Source organism: Gorilla gorilla, chromosome 15 (assembly GCF_029281585.2).
Source record: "Gorilla gorilla gorilla isolate KB3781 chromosome 15, NHGRI_mGorGor1-v2.1_pri, whole genome shotgun sequence".
NCBI lineage: Eukaryota > Metazoa > Chordata > Mammalia > Primates > Hominidae > Gorilla > Gorilla gorilla.
Genome location: NC_073239.2, coordinates 108803181 through 108823099, shown reverse-complemented (window position 1 = coordinate 108823099; position 19919 = coordinate 108803181). Strand labels below are relative to the sequence as shown.

The 19919-nt window shown below is 47.9% G+C and overlaps 2 protein-coding genes across 7 annotated transcripts in view; both read left to right on the top strand.

The window, feature by feature from the left end:
- FBLN5 (fibulin 5) overlaps window positions 1-18742 on the top strand; it is an 80390-nt gene extending 61648 nt beyond the window's left edge. For 4 of the 6 annotated variants that reach the window (XM_019010009.4, XM_055361252.2, XM_063698123.1 and 1 more), the window contains 4 exons: window positions 3787-3909; window positions 5448-5574; window positions 9164-9359; window positions 16457-17431. In XM_019010009.4, coding sequence (XP_018865554.1) covers window positions 3787-3909; window positions 5448-5574; window positions 9164-9359; window positions 16457-16618 — 608 coding nt within the window. In that variant the 3' untranslated portion in view covers window positions 16619-17431. Of the gene's footprint in view, window positions 1-3786; window positions 3910-5447; window positions 5575-9163; window positions 9360-16456; window positions 17432-17685 lie in introns of those variants that run through there. The other 2 variants (XM_063698125.1, XM_063698124.1) reach the window with 1 other exon arrangement.
- Window positions 18743-19304: 562 nt separating this feature from the next.
- TC2N (tandem C2 domains, nuclear) overlaps window positions 19305-19919 on the top strand; it is an 85226-nt gene continuing 84611 nt past the window's right edge. Inside the window, exon 1 of the mRNA XM_055361251.2 lies at window positions 19305-19579. The gene's annotated coding sequence lies outside the window, so the exon portion shown is untranslated. The remainder of the gene's footprint in view (window positions 19580-19919) is intronic.

Genomic DNA, 19919 nt, shown 5'->3' with positions numbered 1-19919 from the left:
GTCTGTCCTCACCCAGCACCGACTCAAGTCTTGGGGATATCACAGAAAGTACTTACAGAGGGCAGTGACCCAGGAATAATAGCATGTCTTATCGGGTAGGGTTGGGGGGAACATTGAAGAATGAGATCATGTATGGAAGCACACATGTTCTGTGAACTTCTGAAATCTCTGCAAATAATCAGTGCCTCACTCCAGGCCTGGCACCCAGGGAACATGCAAAAAAATAGTTCTCGAATCAATGGATAAATGATTGAATGTTGAATGAATGAAATCGTAATAATTTGTTGTGAGAACATAGATATGATGGGTTAGTTGACCTTTTATAAATTCCTTCCAAGCCCAAGGAAATATGATTTTCTGCCCACACTAGTTTATGGACTCTATTATAATTTTCTTATTAACTCCCTCTTTTTTTCCCCTAGAGAGTTAAATTTTTTTTCTTAGTTAGAAAAATATTATTGGATTGTAAACACCTTGAGAATAGGGACCACCTCTTACTCACATTTATCTCTGTAGCATCCCCCATAGAGCCACACACAACTCCTTTTCTTTCTTTCTCTCTCTTTCCCTTTCTTGCCTTGTTTTTTGTAAAGGTTGGATTAAAGTACACTCCATTTCAGCCACTTCTGGCATCATCAGCAGTTGTGAATTTGCAAAGTCTAAATTAATAATGTTTCACTGTGCTTTCAAAAGAAGTGGGCCCTACACTAGGGCGTGAAAAATCTTTTTGTCCTGCAGAATGGAAAGTTTCCTAATCCGGGTTTTATTGTAACAGGAACTGACCCAGGTCATGAATGGAACTTGTGTGATAGTCTCACTGACGACTGAAATGTTCTGGGGACAGCGTCCCATGAAACAGATGAACACCTCTCCCTAGGGCCAGGACAGTCAGAGGCACAAGCAGGAAGTTCCAGAGAGCCTTGGGCTGATTAAATACAAGGCCCAGAAACAGAAATAAAATACCCTTAGGCATGAAAAGCCACTTTCTTCCTAGATTTCAGTTCCCTCCATGGCACTCCTTGGGGAGTTGGGGCCAAGGAACTAAGAAGTGTGGAAAATCCAACATTATGTGGTGAGATGATTTGTTTCTCCAGAATCCTCCGTTAATCCACAGACGTTTATTGCCCTACTGCATAGGCCATATGGTAGAGTGACCCTGGAGGACCTGAGTTCAAATTCTAGCTCTGCTATTTACTATTTTTCTTGACGTAGTCACTCCCTGAGTCTCAGTTTCATCCTTTATTAAAAAAATCAACCAGCCAACCAACCAACCAACCACCCTCATAGAGTGGTCAAAAATTAAATAAGTTGGCAGAGCCCAGAGGGTGGCCCAGCTCCAGGCTGGTTCCAGGCTGGCTGGAAGCTGCTGCTTCCCATGTCCCAGGGAGGATCCAAGGTAGGCCGGCCACTGAGAGACACATATTCCTGCCTACCCCGCAACACTCTGGACTTTTCTCTTTCAAGGAGGTTTTTTTTGGACACAGTGGAGTTTTAGTCATTACATGTTAATTTATCTTCCCTAAGTGTAGGTGTAAGAGACTTTTGGCTTCTTGAGAAGCTTACATCCATGCCAATTTGGCCAAGATTTTCAGTTGACTCATTTTGCCCCAAATGGCCAACTTGTCCTCCATGTTCTCCATGATGCACACCCTCCTGAAGACTTGGTGTGACCCCGGGATATGTAGGCTTTCTAGAGCAGACTGGCCCAGGATAACAGGGTGATGGAGAGAGTCTGTTTCTGCACCTTCCTACTTAACCCCTTTCTGCACTTCTCCATGTCCTCAGGCACTGTTATCCTCACTGTGTTATCACGGCTGGGGTGGCCTCTCCGTGTAGCCCCAGACCTCTCCTAGCCTTGTCTCTCAGGGATTTGCTAAGCTGAGCTGTTCCTGGAAACCATGGTGGGTTCTCATGTGGAGGAGTAAAAGTGGCCTAATACATGCTCCCTGCCAGAAACTGGGCTTGTATTTCAGCTTTCCACTGGAGGGTGGAGCCACAGCCCTAAGCAAAGTCTGGGAATTGCAGACCCAAAGATAAACTGAGTAGGGTCTGTTACAGCCCCTCCCTGCCCAGTGGGAGTTGGGAGTGGGTGCTACGCTCTCCATCTGCCCTGGAGCTAACCCTGCTTGGGTGCTTGCCCCAACCTCAGGGCTCCCCAGCTCCACTGATCCCTCAGCACAGTTACTCAGGGAGACGTTACAGTGTCGTGTTTCTAAGTGTAGGATCTAGAGGCTGGGTTCAAGTCCCAGCTTTCCTCCTTACTTGTTATCTGTGAACTTGGTCAAGTCAGCTAACCTCTGTAAGCCTCAGTTTTTCTTCTGTAAAATATGGAGAGTGATAGCACCTCCTTCATGGGGTTGAGGTGAGAGTTAAATAAGAGGAGGCATGTAAAGCATTTAACCCACTGCTTGGCATATAGGGAGCCTCAGGGATTGACAGACATCACTACTACTCTACTGAAAGTACGAGTGGAATCTACACACTTGGAAATAAAATAGGACACTCAGTTATGATGGGCTGGAGCCAGAGACCCGGGGCTCTACAAGGCTTCTAGGGGAGGCGGGGAGGCACAACCAAATCAGATATTACCTGAGCACACGTGACTTTTCAAATCAGCATCCTAATTCTGCTGGCTGATAACCCATCACCTGAGGACCCCTGAGAGAGACAGGAAGGAGTTTTTCCTTCTGGGATGTGAGAGGCACCAGGCGTGAAACACCCGGAATTATCTGATGGTGGAGAGGCAGCTTCTTTTGCGTTGACACCCTCTCTGGGTGACTCCAGCCACCAGTGGTCTGTGAGTGAGAGAGTAATCCGAGGACATGTCACATGGGGAAACTAGTGAAAGCAAGTTTTTGGGAAACAACAAATGCAAGAACAACATGTTTTCTTTGGCATGCTTATCGAATTAGGCTCAAACAGGGGCTCTGTTGCCAAACTCTGTGTGTGATGAAGAGTTGGCTTTTCTGGAACGTCTGCTTCTGCATCTGCATCAACCGCCATAGCCCATGCGGATGAGTTGTAAATCACATGGACAGGGGCTCCCCTCCACGTCAGGCTGGCTGGAAGCTGCTGCTTCCATTGTCCCAGGGAGGATCCGAGGTAGGCGGGCCATAAAGAGAAAAATTATATCCATGCCCATCCCTCACCACTCCGGAGTTTTCTCTTTCAGGCAGTTTTTTTGTTTGTTTTTGTTTTTGTGTGTTTTTTTTTTTTTACACAGTGAAGTTTTAATATAATTAAAATCCTGGCCTTTTGGATATGTCCCTTAATTGTGACTTTAGGAACAATATTGTTCCTGAAGTTGGGGAAAGAGGTGATTGGAGGGGAGTTGGCACTGCGAAAGTTGCCCCTTCAGAGGGCCCTCTAGGGCCAGGGAATGTTTTTTTGGGAAACCCCCAGAAAATCCCAGTGGGCAAAGAAATCTCAGCCCCTTGGGCAGGTCAGAGGTGGAGGGTGGATTCCCCTACATGGTGAAATAGGTTTATAATGAATGGAAGGTGCAGCCGAGTGAGAGGCAGATGTTGGAAGCTCGATGGAGGTGGATTTCAGCTCCATGTAGGAAATAATTTTCTGAGAATTAGAGCTGTCCAAATATCAATGGGTATCCTCAGTAGATAGTGAGCTCTCCATTGCTAGAAGTGCTGGAGAAGCTAATTGAGAGCTTCTTGGCAGTAAAGCCATTGTATGTATCAAGACAGTGTGAGAGTTGGAGTAGATGGCCCCTAAGCTCCCATCCCCATGTAGACTGGGATTACAAACAGCAGATGTGACTTGTCACCCCAGATATGGACGAGTGCAGCTTCTCTGAGTTCCTCTGCCAACATGAGTGTGTGAACCAGCCCGGCACGTACTTCTGCTCCTGCCCTCCAGGCTACATCCTGCTGGATGACAACCGAAGCTGCCAAGGTAAGGCTGTCCGGAGGGGCCTGGCTGGGGTGTATGTGTGAGGTGGAGCTGCTTCAGGGGCTCATCTGGATGTCCTCACCTGGGGAATCATGTGCAGCTTTGGGAAGGTGGCAGGGGTGGGGGTGTGAGTGGGTGCTGGTGGCTCTCATAGTGGCAGCTCTGGGCAGGATGCCTGGCCTGGTGTCTTCCCTCCCTGTAACCCGTCCTTTGGCCAGGATATTGGCCACTTAAACTTCTGTAATGAACTCTGCAGATGCAGACGGCAGCCTCTAAGCGTGGCTTTCTACCTCCCCAGGCAGATCTCTGAGGCTCCTCTGAGAACTGCTCCAGAGCTAAGCAGGACTTTTATGGCCTGGCCAGAGCCCGGGCTTTCTTACGTGGCCTGGAGGGCAGTTTGGTTAGCCTTTCTCCAAGTGATCTCCTAGAGCATGGTTGCCAGGGAGACCTCATGCACCTGACTGCTCTGTTCCTGGAAGGGCTGGGACCCCAGACTGTAAAAGGGGTGGGCCTTCTCCTGTTTGCCTGCTTAGCCTGGGTTCCAGCCCCATGCTCCACCCACTGAGGGGTCATTGCAGAAGCAACTGACCCATTCTCAGCCTCCTTGAACCTGCCTTATCCCATTGCCAAGCAAGAATTCTCCGTAGTAGTGCCAGGCAATAGAAATATCATGTGAGCTACAGATGTGAGCCATCTATGTAATTTTACATTTTCTATTAGCCACATTAAAAGAGGAAAAAAATGGGTAAAATTACTTTTACTACTATATTTTCTTTTCTTTCTTTCTTTTTTTTCATTTTGTGACAGAGTCTCACTCTGTTGCCCAGGCTGGAGTGCAGTGGTGTGATCTTGGCTTACTGCAGCCTCTGCCTCCCGGGTTCAAGCGATTCTCCTGCCTCAGCCTCCCAAGTAGCTGGGACTACAGGCACATTGCCACCATGCTGGGCTAATTTTTGTATTTTGTATTTTTAGTACAGGCGCATACCACCATGCCAGGCTAATTTCTGTATTTTTGTGTTTTACCATGTTGGCCAGGCTGGTCTTGAACTCCTGTTTTTACTACTATGTTTTCTTTAATGCAGTATATCCAAAATATTATTTCAGCATGTATTCAATATAAAAATTATTGATGAGTTACATTCTTTTTTTAATTAAAAAATAATATATATATATATAAAATATATATAAATAAAATTAAGAGATAAGACCTTGCTTTGTTGCCCAGGCTGGTCTTGAACTCCTGGCTTCAAGTGGTCCTCCTGCCTCAGCCTCCCAATGTACAGGGATTACAGACGTAAGCCACTGTGCCTGGCTCACATTATTTCTTGGTACTAAGTCATCAAAATCTGGTGTGTATTTTCCACTTACAGCACATCTCAATTTGGATCAGCCACATTCCAAGTACTCAGTAGCCACATATGGCCTGTGGCTGCCATATTGGATAGTACAGCTCTGTAGTAAGATCCAGCCTACCCCACCCCCACGCGTCTGGCCTGGCCAATAATGCCCTGCCTCCGCTTCTTGTCTCCCCTGCATTTCAGACATCAACGAATGTGAGCACAGGAACCACACGTGCAACCTGCAGCAGACGTGCTACAATTTACAAGGGGGCTTCAAATGCATCGACCCCATCCGCTGTGAGGAGCCTTATCTGAGGATCAGTGATAAGTAAGTCACAGCGTCCCCCTGGGGAATAGAAACCTGATGAGGGCCTGGCTCAGGAGGTTGGCGGTGTGGTGTGAAAGAGAGTGCACCATCCAGGAAGTGAGGGGACCTGGCCTACTACCTACGTCATGTGCTCACGCGTGTGTGTGTGTGTGTGTGTGTGTGTAGAATAGAACAGAGTAGAATAGATAGAACAGACTGGAATAGAAAATATCAGAATACATTGCACATAGCAAGAGTCAATATTGTTTTTTGAAACTTATCTTTTAGTTTTGTGTGCTACTGGTTTGCAGTGCAAAGTGTGTTACTGTAGGTTGTCAAAAAGTTTGCAAAACATTCCATTACAAGTTATAGGGTCTGAAACACATCCCTACATACAAGAAAGAACTATTTTTCAAAATGTTTGACCACAACACACAGTAAGAAACACATGCAAGGCTGGGCACGGTGGCTCATGACTGTAATCGCAGCACTTTGGGAGGCTGAGGTGGGTGGATTGCCTGAGCTCAAGAGTTCGAGAGCAGCCTGGCCACCATGATGAAACCCCATCTCTACTAAAAATACCAAAAAAATTAGCTGGGCCTGGTGGCACGGGCCTGTAGTCCCAGCTACTCAGGAGGCTGAGGCATGAGAATCGCTTGAACCTGGGAGGAGGAGGGTACAATAAGCTGAGATCGTGCCACTGCAGTCCAGTCTGGGTGACAGAGTGAGACTGTGTCTCAAAACACACACACACACACACACACACACACACACACACACACACACGCACACTCACACAGAGTTCTCTATCACTCCCCTACTCATGCCGGAGCTATGCAAAGATTCTCTAGAAAGCTAACCAAGCCGAGAGTTGAGTCAGGGTTCTAGAATCTCCTCTTCCCTCTAATGACTTTGTTCTGGATACACGGGGTCTTTCAGAGGTCGGCTTCTAAATGTAACACTCATAGGACTCACCTGGTGATCTCGTTAAAGTGTGATTCAGTGGGTTTGGGGTGGGGCCCAAGATTCTGCCTTTCTGGCAAGCTCCCAGGTGAAATGAATGCTTCCAATCTCCCTGGACTGCTCCGTGAATATTGAGGTGCTGGAGAGTTGAGTATTGAGGTGCTGGAGAGTTCTCTCGTTGGTGCTAATCAAGTTTCCGACGTCATCTTGGTCAACATTTTACTAAATCACCAGATGGCAAATATTAGAGTTGAGGAGAGAATTAAAGTGAAGACAACTGCCAAAAGGTGAATGCAGTAGGACAGTGGCTTTCTGTTCCTGGCATAGTAGGAGTTCCTTTTCCTTCTCTTTTATCCCTTTTTTAAACCATCTCAGTTCCTCCTTGGCCTCCTATCTTCCAAATGTTCACACACTGACTTCCCTTGAGCAACACCAAACCCCCGCGTGGGAGATGCAAGGATGAATCAGACACACCCATCCTGCCCTCTCGGAATACAGCCTCTAAGAGAGGAATTCATGGCTTACCAGTGGTACCCATTTTGATAACAAATTGGCAAAAGAGAGGATAATGCCGGGACAGGCGGGTCCTTTAGAGACATCTTCACTTGTTGCTAAGAGCTGTGCTACTAAGCAACCCTTTAGAACAGGGCTCTTTGACCCCAGATGTAAGGCCTGTTTGTGGCAGAGCAAAGCTCCAGCCTGCTCTTCCCAGCTTCTATTCCTGGTTCTCTCTGGGTTTTTCCAGGCCACCCCTGTCTGTGGCTGGGGAGCTGACCCATTTCGGCTCGCAGCACTGAGCTGGAGTTACTGGTGGAGTCTCTGGCATGACGCTGACAATGCTCCGTGACTCCCTCGCTCCAGGCTCCAGTCCAGTCAGACTCCGGCAGCCCCTTCCAGCTCCTTGTCCAGTTCAGGTGTCCTGTGCTCCTGCCAGTCTGAACAGGGCTTGCTCATGCCTTTACCCGTGCCCAGGAATGGCCAGCCTCCCTTCTTGTGTGCACATACTTCCGGCCATATGGAAGGCATTCCTTTCATTTCCACATAGCCAGACCTGCCCCATCTTTCAGATTTCAGCTCAGATGCCACCTCTCCCAGCTGTTTGTGGTCCTCTTCAGCTGGGAGCCATCACTCCCTCCTCCAAACTTCTTTTAGGAAACAATGATTTTCTATGCCGCACATGATACTTTATTGTGGCCGTTTTGGCACTAGAGACATTTTGACTTGGCTATTTGGATGCAGCCTTAAAAAAATGAAACTTGCTCCGCCACCCAGGCTGGAGCGCAGTGGTGTAATCACAGCTCATTGAAGCCTCAACCTTTTGGGCTCAAACAATCGTCCTGCCTCAGCCTTTTAAGTAGCTAGGACTATGGGTGTGGGCCAGTGCTCCTGGCATATATATATATATTTGGTAAAGCCAGAGGTCTTGAACTCCTGGACTCAAGTCATCCTCCTGCCTCAGCCTTTCAAAGTGCTGGGATTATAGGCATGAGACACCATACTCTGCTCAGAATGAATGGAAATTTATAAAAAGGAAGAGTAGGCTGGATGGTTTAGATGGAGGAGTCCAAAGTCCTCTCTGAAAAATGACACTTGGGCTGGAATGGGAAAATGAGTTGACTTTAACTAAATAGAGAGTGGAAGATCAGAAGGAACAGCATGTGCAAAGGCGAGAAGGCAAGAGTACATTGAAGGCACTGGAGATGGTTGGATGTGGACTCTCTTTTGGAAGTAGAACCAACAGGTTTTGTGGATAGATTGGAAGTTAGTGGCAGAAACACAGCAAGGTTGACTCCTAGTGTTGGCCACCACCGCACGTCTCAACAGACATCTTCACCCTATTGTGAACCCTGGGCCCTAGGTGGAGTCTCAGGGCAGGGTCAGAGACAGAGGAAGGGGGTGTTAGGGGTGAATCAAGGGGTGTCTATAACAGGCATTCTTTGGTAGTAAAAGTCAGTGATTTTATATTAGGGCACTCTGTTAATAGTTGCTTTGTATTAGAGATATTTGTGTCTGTGGTTTATTTCTCCTATTAGAAAGTGAACTATCTGAGGTCAGGATCTTATTATTCATTGAATTTCCAAAATGTCCAATGTCACATCTTGTACATAGTTCTAACTCTTGCTTATCAATTATCGAATGACAAGATTTGATTATATTTGATTCAGTAACATTCCATGCAGACTGGGCTGAGCACAATAGAGAATGTACAAGGATCCCCAAGACCTGTTAATCCAGTTTCTTACTTTAAAAATTTCTTTCTTTCTTCCTTTTTTTTTGTTTTTTTTTTTTTTTGAGACAGGGTCTTGCTCTGCCGCCCAGGCTGGAGTGGCATATTTGGCCTGCGTGGCAAATGTAAAGTATCTTGGAGAATGTTCTAATGTTCTGAAAACCAGAGATCTAAGGTTTATATTCTGTTTAGTAGCCAGAACGTCTGGTTGGTGAGAAAAGTCCATTCTCTAGGAAACAGAGCTCGCCTACATGCTGGAGAGATTTTAGACTCAAGCCAGGAGCAGAGACATTCTACAGTTATGGCATTTGGATGCTAAAAATGGGGTGGCCTCATTTTCAGTGTTTTAAGAGAGGAAGTAGGCACAGCCAGCACCTGGAATGGATTTCTTGAGTTCTCACGTGATTTCCCTTTCCACAGCCGCTGTATGTGTCCTGCTGAGAACCCTGGCTGCAGAGACCAGCCCTTTACCATCTTGTACCGGGACATGGACGTGGTGTCAGGACGCTCCGTTCCCGCTGACATCTTCCAAATGCAAGCCACGACCCGCTACCCTGGGGCCTATTACATTTTCCAGATCAAATCTGGGAATGAGGGCAGAGAATTTTACATGCGGGTAAGAGGGAGTGGGGAGTGGGGACGCCATCTGTAACAGTGGCCTTGTGCTGTCTCTCCTAGGAACATGCTGTATGCAAGCAGGTAAGAGTGGGGCTGGGGGACAGGTAGGCAGAGAGAAGAGTGGAGGGTGTGGTTCAAGGTCCTGGTTTCCACCACCTTCTGTGTAGTCTTGCAAAAGATGCTTCTCCTCCTGAGCCTCAGGATCCTCATCTGTGAAATGGGAAGTTAGGCCAAGATGCAATCTTAGGTCTCTTTTCTCCTAATATTCTGTTGGAGAGGCATTCACGTCTCCATTTTTCAACTAGCCCATGTGACGAGTATTTCTTAAGTACCTCCTATGCAGGCCAGGCACGGTGGCTGATGCCTGTAATCCCAGCACTTTGAGAGGCCAAGGTGGACAGATTGTCTGAGCTCAGGAGCTCGAGACCAGCTTGGGCAACATGGCAAAACTCTGTCTCTACAAAAAAAAAAGTTAGCTGGTCATGGTGGCAGGCACCTGTAGTCTCAGCTACCTGGGGCGGTGTGGCGGGGAGGTGGTGTGAGATGGGAGGATTGCTTGAGCCCAGGAGGTCGAAGTTGCAGTGAGCTGAGATCACACCACTGTACTCCAATCTGGGCAACAGAGCGAGACCCTGTCTCTGAAAAACAATAAGAACTTGGTGACTTAAGGCAAAGGAAATTTATTCTCTCATAGTTCTGGAAGCCAGGAGTCTGAAATCAGTTTCACTGAGCTGAAATCCAGGTGTCAGCAGGGCTGTGCTCCCTCTGGAGGCTCTAGAGGAGAATCCGTTCCATATCTCTTCCAGCTTCTGGGGGCCGCCAGCACTTCTTCTTGACTGTGGCTGCATCACTCCAATATCTGCCTCTGTGGTCACGCTGCCTCCTCTTCCTCCTCTGTGTGTATCAAATCTCCCTTTGTCTCCTTCTTATATTGACACCTGCAAGTAGATTTAGGGCCCATTCAAACAATCCAGATAATCTCTCTGTCCAGATTCTTAATCACATCTGCAAAAACCCTTTTCCTTATAATGGAACAGGTTCCAAGGATTTAGGACTTGCATCTTTTTGGGGGCTACTATCCAGCATACTGCACCCAGGAATCTGCATTTCTAACAGATGCTGCTGTGATCTTTCAGAGTCACTGTGGGGAGCCATATTGAAAAGGACAGGTCCATGGGCGTTTATATGCTTTCATTAGAGACTGGGCCCTATGAAGTCATGGGCCACAAGGCAGGAAGACAGAAATCTTCTGGATAAGGCTGGCTTTCCGAGGGTCCATGCTGTCTGAAGCTGCGGGACCCTCCCCGGGAAACCACTCAGTCATTCTAATGTGAGCTCTGGAGCCATGTCTTCTACAGTTTAACAATTTCACAATTGTGTGATGTGACCTAACCTCTCTGGACCTCTAGATGAGTGTTGACTTTAGGATTCGATGAGATTATCCACTTAGTGCCCTGTCTGGAATACTGTTTTTATCAAAGAAGTGGAGTTTGCTGGTGGGGGTGAAACAGTCAATGACTTTTTCTTTTTCTCACGCTGTTGGATCAAACCTGTGAGCACCTGGGTTACATCTCATGTCAATTCCCTAGGATTCACAGGCATGTTCCATTTCTATTGGATTGTCTCATTCTCTCACGTCAAAAGTCTGTACTAGTTTAAATGGAAACTTCAACCTCTCTGTCTCTTACCCACTGTGAAGTTTCTCCCTGTCTCCTAGTTCAGAGCAGGCAAGGGGTATGGTTGGCCTCTGCCCTGTCCTCTTGTCACCCTCCCAGTAATGGTAGTGCTGGCCCTGGCTCCTCCAGGGCTGGCGGGGGAGGAGCAGGTGGTAGAAAGGGTAAGGCTGGAAGAGTGAGGCTCCTCCCCGATTGTAGCCATTGTAACCAGGCATTGGTATTCCCTCAGGAGCAGAGACCCCAAAGCTGTTGCTCTCACAGGATGCTTCTGTGGGTCTTTTGGAGATTTGCCTGAGGACTTCACACTGACCAGTCCCTGATATGGGCAGTAGGGCCTGTGGTTGGTCATCTGCTACTCCAAACCTCTCAGCCCCTAATTCTGGGGCTATGTCTCATACAGATGTTCCGTGGTGGTAGTGAGGTGGAGGGTATCACTGCATCCTGGCAGCAGACCTTACACAAGGGCCTTTCAGGATGTCAACATCAGCTCCTTGCATTCCCCGTTCCTCTCTATGGTGTGGGGCAGCTCAGGGCTCACATCTCCAGACTTCTCCTGGAGACAGTCTGGTACCACTTTCTGCATCCTTGAACTTCAGGGGCCTGCATCTCTGAACAGTTTTTTTTTTTGGAAACCCCTCTTGATTGAGATGGAGGGTGGTAAGTGTGTTTAATAAAATATATGTAGAGTTGGGCACAGGGGCTCATGCCTGTAATCCCAGCTACTCTGGAGGCTGAAGTGGGAGGATCACTGGAGCCCGGAAGTTCAAGTCCAGCCTGGGCAACATAGTGAGACCCTGTCTCTACAAAAAAAGATTAAAAAATTGGCCAGGTGTGGTGGCATGACCTGTAACCACAGCTACTCTGGAGGCTGAGATGAGAAGATAACTTGAATCCAGGAGTTCAAGGCTGCAGTGAGCTATGATTGCACCACTGCACTCCAGCCTGGGTGGCAGAGCGAGACCCTGTCTCTAAAAACAAAAACAAACAAACAAACAAACAATATGTATGTAGGCTGGAGGGGGTGACGGAATGAGGGAAACATCTGGCTTTGGATCACAGCTTTGTAAGTCCTGTATAACCCCAATAGCTCCACACACAGCATCAGCAGCAAGCCGTGTATAGTGCCTGTATGTGCCAGACACTATTCTAAGTGCTTTCTATACAGTAACCCTTTAGTCTTCACAAGAATCCTATGATTAGGATGGTTTTATCGTCCAGATTTTACAGATGAGAGCACTCAGGCACAGAGCTAAGCAACCTGCCCGACTAGTCTCACAACTAATAAGCACCAGGGCAGGATTTGAACCTAAGCAGCCTGGCACCAAAAATCTGTGCTGTTATACTTTTCTTTAGAAAGGGGAGGTAGCTTTACCTACTCTTCCGGCTTTGGGGTCTCAGATGAAATGGAGATCACAAGAAAAGTCTAACATCCAGTTACAATAGAAAGTATTCAATAAATAGCAGTTATGATTGTATAGATACTGTTGTGGCCACTGCTACTGTTGCTGCTACTGTTGCAAGGAGGCTGTGAGCTGCTGGGCCATGGAGAGCTTGGGAATGCTACCCAGGGGACTGGAGCATCGTGTGGGAGGTGGGGCTGGATGGCCATCCAGGCTCTCACACCCTGAGATTCATTGATTTGATTATAACCACATGGGAGGAGTTTCATCTCACCCCGCAGGCAAACCACACACACTCGCATGCACACACACACACACTTATGCCCACATGCGTACGTGTACACACACACACAAGCCCATTCATAAGCCTTATTGGCTGCCTGTCTCTCACTGAGCCCTAGAAAGAGGACTGATGATTGGCTTTGGCCAGGTGGCTTGGGGGTCATAATTAGGGCCAGAAGAAGGAGCAAGGTCATGGGGTTCAGACTGTGCCAAAGTGCACTTACTCCATGACACACGTGGATCAAGTGACAGGGCCCATGGAAGCTGGCCTGCTACAGCGTGGCTGCTTGCCACAGGTCAGACCATGCCATCCCACAAGTTGATTAGAATAAACCTGAGTGTGTTTGGGATCAGGGCCAAGAAGACACACAGCTGGTGGGCTGTTGGCAGCCGACTCCCAGCGTGGTCAAGTCCACTGGCGTTCAGTCATTCGTGTGCCTTCTTCCGTTACCAGCGTGCATTCAGCACCACTGCATATGAGGCTTCAAGTCAGGCACTGAGCGTTGAGAAACAAACAGGATGTGGTCTCTGCTCTGGAGGAACCCACACACACCTTAGCGGAGAGGGGGAAAACAACCTAGCAAACACAACACAAAGTGGCGATTCTCAAGTCAAGTCAAGACCCATGGGATGGTGAGTAAATGGAGAGGTACAGAGACCTTATCAGAGAGTGTAGTGGTTAGAAGCATGATTTTTGGAGCCATAAAGTCTAGTACCATGCAGTAGTTTGGTGGCCTTATGTAGTATCCCTAACCTACTTACAGCATAGGGTTGTGAAGATTAATTAAGAGGTGTAGGAAAGGTTGTAGCCAGATGCCTGGCATCATAACCACCAACGTCATCACTGTCGCCACCATCCTCCTCCTCCTCATCTTTTCGCACCACCACGCCTACTAATGCCCACGGGCTCTCAGGGGTTTATTTCATTAATGCCCTGGCTCTGCCCTAAAAGCTGAATGTGGAGGTGGCTGTCCTCAGCTCTTGTGGCAGGTACTTGAGCTCTTCCAGGTGCTTGTGGGTAGGGTGGACCCAGGTAGAGGCCGGACTCACCAGCTTCTGCAGTTACTTCCAAATGGGAGAGTCTAGGATTTCAAATGGGATAGTTGAGGATTCTTTCGTACTCAGGAGACATTTACCAGGAGAGCCCAAAGGAAAAACTTGGAAGTTTGCACTTGCCCCCTTCTCCCTTCCAGACCTTGGGCTCTGCAGATCTCCCTCTGGAGGGCTGTCCCCAGCTCAGGGTTCTCAACTCTTGGTCTTTGTTCACGCAGTGAAAGCTGGTGAGATATTTGTATATGTAAAGGCTGCAGGCATTTCCTTGTGTGGCTTTACCCTCTGAAGCCCTGGCCCAGGGCTCAGGTTTCGTAAGGGCTGACAAGGAAGTCCAAGAGATCTTCTGCGTGAGGAGGTGCCAATAACGTGGATGCTGACGGGAACAGGAGGAACCAGTGCCAAGAGGAAATTGTGTGACTGTCAGGCTGCCGATAGCCTCATGGATAGGGGAGGTCCCAGCGCCTGGCCTGCACCTGTCTGCCAGCCCCACCCTTGTCTTACTTGTGGTGGCTCTTGGGGATGTTCAGAGCTTTATGGGGCGCCCTCCTTTTATGGAGACAGATAAAACATCTAGTGTAGCTTTAAACCAGCTAGGTTCCTTTATTTTGGGGAGACTGTTGCTTTCGGCTTCTGGGCACAGGGCTGGGCTCTGCAGTGTATGGGAAGTGATTGTCCAGCCCATCCCTTTTCTTCTTCATGCTGTTTCCTCTAACAGTGCCAATATCTGTCCCTTGCACTGACCGCGAGCATCTCTCATTAGGTGGGTGCTAGGAAGAAGTGAAACACACATCAGCCTCTTCTGATACCTGCTGTGCAGTGAAAAAAGCCTGGGGCTTGGGGTCAGAAATACCTGAGTGGAAGCCCTTGGCTCTGCCCAAGACTAGCTGGGTAACCCTAAGCAATTATTTAACCTCATGGGACCTTAGTTTGCTTACTTATAAAACGGGGAAGTAATGAGTCATACCTTTCATACAGCACTTAGACAAGGACAGCCAGGGCCACCCCACCTGGGTCCTGTGCTTTTAGATCAATATTTCTCAATACTTCATGTGCACACAAATCCCTGGGGATTGTGTTAAGCTACAGATTCTGGCTCAGTAGATCCTAGCCCTGAGATTCTGCATTTATAAGAAGCTCCCTGGTGATGCCCATGCTGCTGGTCCAGGGACCACACTTTGAGTGGCAAGGACTTTCAGGGTTTTATGAGAATTTTTTTTTTTTTTTTAGCTGGAGTCTCGTTGTCCAGGGTGGAGTATAGTGGTGCGATCTCTATTCACTGCAACCTCTGCCCCCCAGGTTCAAGCAATTCTTGTGCCTCAGCCTCCCAAGTAGCTGGGATTGCAGGCCTGCCAACATGCCCTGCTAATTTTTCTAGTTTTAGTAGAGACGGGGTTTCACCATATCGGCCAGGCTGGTCTCCAACTCCTGGCCTCAAGTGATCTGCCCACCTCGGCCTCCCAAATGTTGGGATTACAGTTGTGAGCCATGGTGCCTGGCCATTTTGTGAGGATTAAATAAGCAGATGTACATAAACATGGTTAGAAGAGTGCCTCACACATGATGGGTGCTCAGTTGATGTCATTCCTCTCCGCCTTCCTCCTTGAAAGTTTTAGAAAAAGACTCAGTGGAGGAGAGAGTTCACGTGAAATTATTAGGACCACAGTGATCAGGTTACAGAATGGTGAAGCTGGAGATGACTCTAGGGTGTCTAGAGGGGGGTTCTTAAATTCCGCCTTTCCCAGGCATCACCTAAAAATATACTGACATAGAAAATCTTGGAATGGGCCCCTGGAATTGTTAGTTTAACAAAAAAAGTTCCAGTAGCTTTTGATGCCTTTTTTTTTTTTTTAATTACTGATCTGGTCCAAACCCTCATTTTATTTTTCCTCAAAAACGTTTTTTAAAACTTTTATTCCACTTTCAAGGGTACATGTGCATGTTGGTTGTATAGATAAATTACTGTGTCATAGGAGTTTGGTGTACATATCATGTCATCACCCAGGTAATAAGCATAGTACCCAGTAGGTAGTTTTTCGATCCCCTCCCTCCTCCTGCCTCCCACCCTGAAGCAGGCCCTGGTGCCTGTTGTTCCCTTCTTTGTGTCCATGTGTATGTACTCAATGCCAAACCCTCATTTGAGAGATGAGCCCCAGAGGGGTGAAGTGACAGCCCTAAGCCATGTAGAAGTTTCAATCAATGATTCGTTCATCATTCAATATATATTTTCTGAACACCTTCTGTGTTCAAGGCACCGTGCTGGGTTCTAGGGGGACTCAGTGGTGAAAAGCCTGACCCCAGTACCTGTTCTTACAGAACTCATAGCCTAGTGGGAGCCTAGATATCAGACACGGATCAGGTAGACAGTGTGGACAATCATACATGGTCATAAATGCTTTCCATCCTGTATAAAGTAAAGGCTGCAGCGGCAGAGGTCGCAGGGGGACCTGACTTAGATTGGGGAACCAGAGAAGGCTCTTCTTAGGAAGTGACCTTTCAGATGAGACCTGAAGGGTTTGCAGAAAAGAACCAGGTGGAGAGTGGGCAAAGCCAGGGAAAGAGCATGGCACAGTTGAGGCACCGATGGGGTGCCAGTTTGACTGACGGAAGCAAGGGAGCGTCCAGGTGGGGCTGCAGGGCCACCATGCAGGCCTTTTCTCACTGGTGTCCCCCGGTTCTGTCCATAGCAAACGGGCCCCATCAGTGCCACCCTGGTGATGACACGCCCCATCAAAGGGCCCCGGGAAATCCAGCTGGACTTGGAAATGATCACTGTCAACACTGTCATCAACTTCAGAGGCAGCTCCGTGATCCGACTGCGGATATATGTGTCGCAGTACCCATTCTGAGCCTCGGACTGGAGCCTCCGACGCTGCCTCTCATTGGCACCAAGGGACAGGAGAAGAGAGGAAATAACAGAGAGAATGAGAGCGACACAGACGTTAGGCATTTCCTGCTGAACGTTTCCCCGAAGAGTCAGCCCCGACTTCCTGACTCTCACCTGTACTATTGCAGACCTGTCACCCTGCAGGACTTGCCACCCCCAGTTCCTATGACACAGTTATCAAAAAGTATTATCATTGCTCCCCTGATATAAGATTGTTGGTGAATTTTCAAGGCCTTCAGTTTATTTCCACTATTTTCAAAGAAAATAGATTAGGTTTGCAGGGGTCTGAGTCTATGTTCAAAGACTGTGAACAGCTTGCTGTCACTTCTTCACCTCTTCCACTCCTTCTCTCACTGTGTTACTGCTTTGCAAAGACCCGGGAGCTGGCGGGGAACCCTGGGAGTAGCTAGTTTGCTTTTTGCGTACACAGAGAAGGCTATGTAAACAAACCACAGCAGGATCGAAGGGTTTTTAGAGAATGTGTTTCAAAACCATGCCTGGTATTTTCAACCATAAAAGAAGTTTCAGTTGTCCTTAAATTTGTATAACGGTTTAATTCTGTCTTGTTCATTTTGGGTATTTTTAAAAAATATGTCGTAGAATTCCTTCAAAAGGCCTTCAGACACATGCTATGTTCTGTCTTCCCAAACCCAGTCTCCTCTCCATTTTAGCCCAATGTTTTCTTTGAGGACCCCTTAATCTTGCTTTCTTTAGAATTTTTACCCAAGTGGATTGGAAGGCAGAGGTCTCCAAACTGATTAAATATTTGAAGAGAGCTTGTGTTTGGTTCATTTTGACATCATAGACGAGTCAGCCTTTGGGGTTCTAGTTCTGTTTAAACCTGTTTATTGTGCGCTGGCTTAGAAAGCTCTCCAGAGAGCTAGGGCATTATCTGTGACTCTGGCAAATTGATGGGAGGGGGGCGGTGGCGCAGAGAAATAGGGGTGTTGGGGAAGTTACGGGGAGGCATCATCCCTGAGTCCTGTTTCATCTGATTAGAAAACAACCAACAATCCTTCTCTTACGTAGATTATTTCCGGTGCTCCTGCAGAAGAGGAATGTATTCAAGTTACTTTAAACCAGTGGCCCTCAACCCTGGCTGCATAGACGGATAACCATTAGAACTTTGGAGGAAAGACTGATTCCCTGGGACATGCCCCCAGACACTCTGATGTCATTGGGCTTAGGTAGGGCCCAGCCATCAGGATTTTTGAAAACTTGACTACGTAGCCAGAGTTGAGAATATATTGTTATAAACCCTAGAAAGAGAGGTGGACAGATGGGGCTGGAGCCCTAGGGGCCTTGCCCTCAATGTCTTTTCTGCTCATTGTAGGATTCATTATTCTTTTCCTGGTCAGGGTCTCTGGACATCCTTCAAGTCTTAGAACCCTGTGCAGGGGCCAAGAGAGTCAACATTGCAAGTCACAGGAGAACAGGTTGGGATGGCTGTCTTTATGTGCCATCCCAGGAATCAACCCAAGGCTTCAGGAAAAAAGTGCACTCCCTGATAGCTGAGATGGAGTCTACAGATCCATCTGAGGGTGCTCCCATCCTACCTTTGGTGAGGTATTCATTAAGGACCCCCACAGTGCCTATCAGGAGTTGTGCCCTGGACCCCTAGTCTTAGTAGGCATTCCACAGATCCTTGTGATATGGACAGGAGACAGGGAAATACTGGGTAGAAGAGGGTGGTTCCCTGGCAAAGGCCCCACCCTCAAGCCTGGGTACCCATGGCCCTAAATGAGGACAGGCATTCCTGTTTTCATCCCTAAAAAGTTGCCTTTTGGCCTGCCATGTCCCCTATCCTGCACCCATATAAACCCTGAACCCCAGGCTCCAGGCTCTAGAAGCAGATGGGGAGACAAGAAGATGAGCAGATATGAATGGCAGAAAAGCACGGCAAAGAAGGAGAGAAGAGAAGGAACATTGGGAGGAATTCGACTGGAGACGATCTGAAAACTGGCCACTGAATGGCCAAACTCCAGGGGAAGATCATCTTCCCACTCCATCCCCTGTCCAGCTCCCCATCCATCCTACTTAGAGCCACCTCCACCACTCAATAAAACCGCTGCATTCATCCTGCAAATCCATGTGTGACCTGATTCTTCCGGGATGCTGGACAAGAGCTCGGGATACAGGAAACTGTCACACTGGCCCTCTGCCCTGGCAAAAAGGGAGAGGGTCCATTAAGCTGGTTAACGCTTAAGCTGTCCACAGATGGCAAGGCTGAAAGATTGCACTGTTTCAGTGCCTACTTGGACTTTGGGAGTCACAGACACCGACCCCGGGATGCTGTTATGGGGCTGGGGCCCAAAAGTGCTCACCCTGGTTCCTGCACCTGCCTGTCTGCGTGCTCCCCTTCCCATAAGGGGTTTTAGCTTGGGGTGGCTGAAGAGAGAGCCACACCCCTGTTGCACATCCTGTGAGGGGGCCAGGGAATTCTCCTGTTCCACTTAGTAGTATCTTAGGCCTTCAGTGGAAGGAAACAGCATGTTCCACTCCCTGTGGCATCCAAGAAGCTGCAAGTCCTCCCTCCTCACCCCAAGAGCATTTCTCACACCCACACCACACACCTCACTTTGCTGTTGGCTGTGGTTATTTTTTTCTCTAACTAAGCACATCTAAACCATGCCTAGTTGTGGTTCTTCAGTCAGGGTCAAGTGGTGTTAGCAATCACATCAGCAACAAATGGCTCAGGATGCTCTGGTTTCAAAGCTTATAAAACAGAGGGTGATTCCCTTGGGACTCACTCAGCTCGGCTCCGAAAAGCAAAGGCCAGAAGGCAGCAGTGAGCCTGGGTCCCTGCTGTGTAGGGAGACTCAGGGGCTGGGAAGAAGGGTGGAATCAGAAATGCTGAAGGTTTACGTGAGCTTTGCACCGAGCACCTCCGAACCACTGCCTCTGGGCTCAACAGAACACAGGGGTAAGTTTCGATGAACTTCTCAAAAAGAAAACTGGGAAGCTTTCTGTCTTGATGATTTGAGGACCCACTGGTTTCAGAGGTGCCACATTTGGAACCAGATCCGAGTCTTTAAGGTTTGTGTTTTATTTGTTCATGTCAAAATGTGGCTTCCTGCTTCTAAGAAAAGAAACACAGAGAGGCTCATAAAAGCAGCCTCCAAGGGCTTCTTGGACCTCAGATTGCGCTTTCAAAATATGGTCTGATGGGTTCAGTGTAAACGCACCAGAGGCATGTGGGATCCATTTACCTTAAAATACACTTGGGCCTAAAAATTAAAAGAAAAACAGTCCAGGGCAAAGTG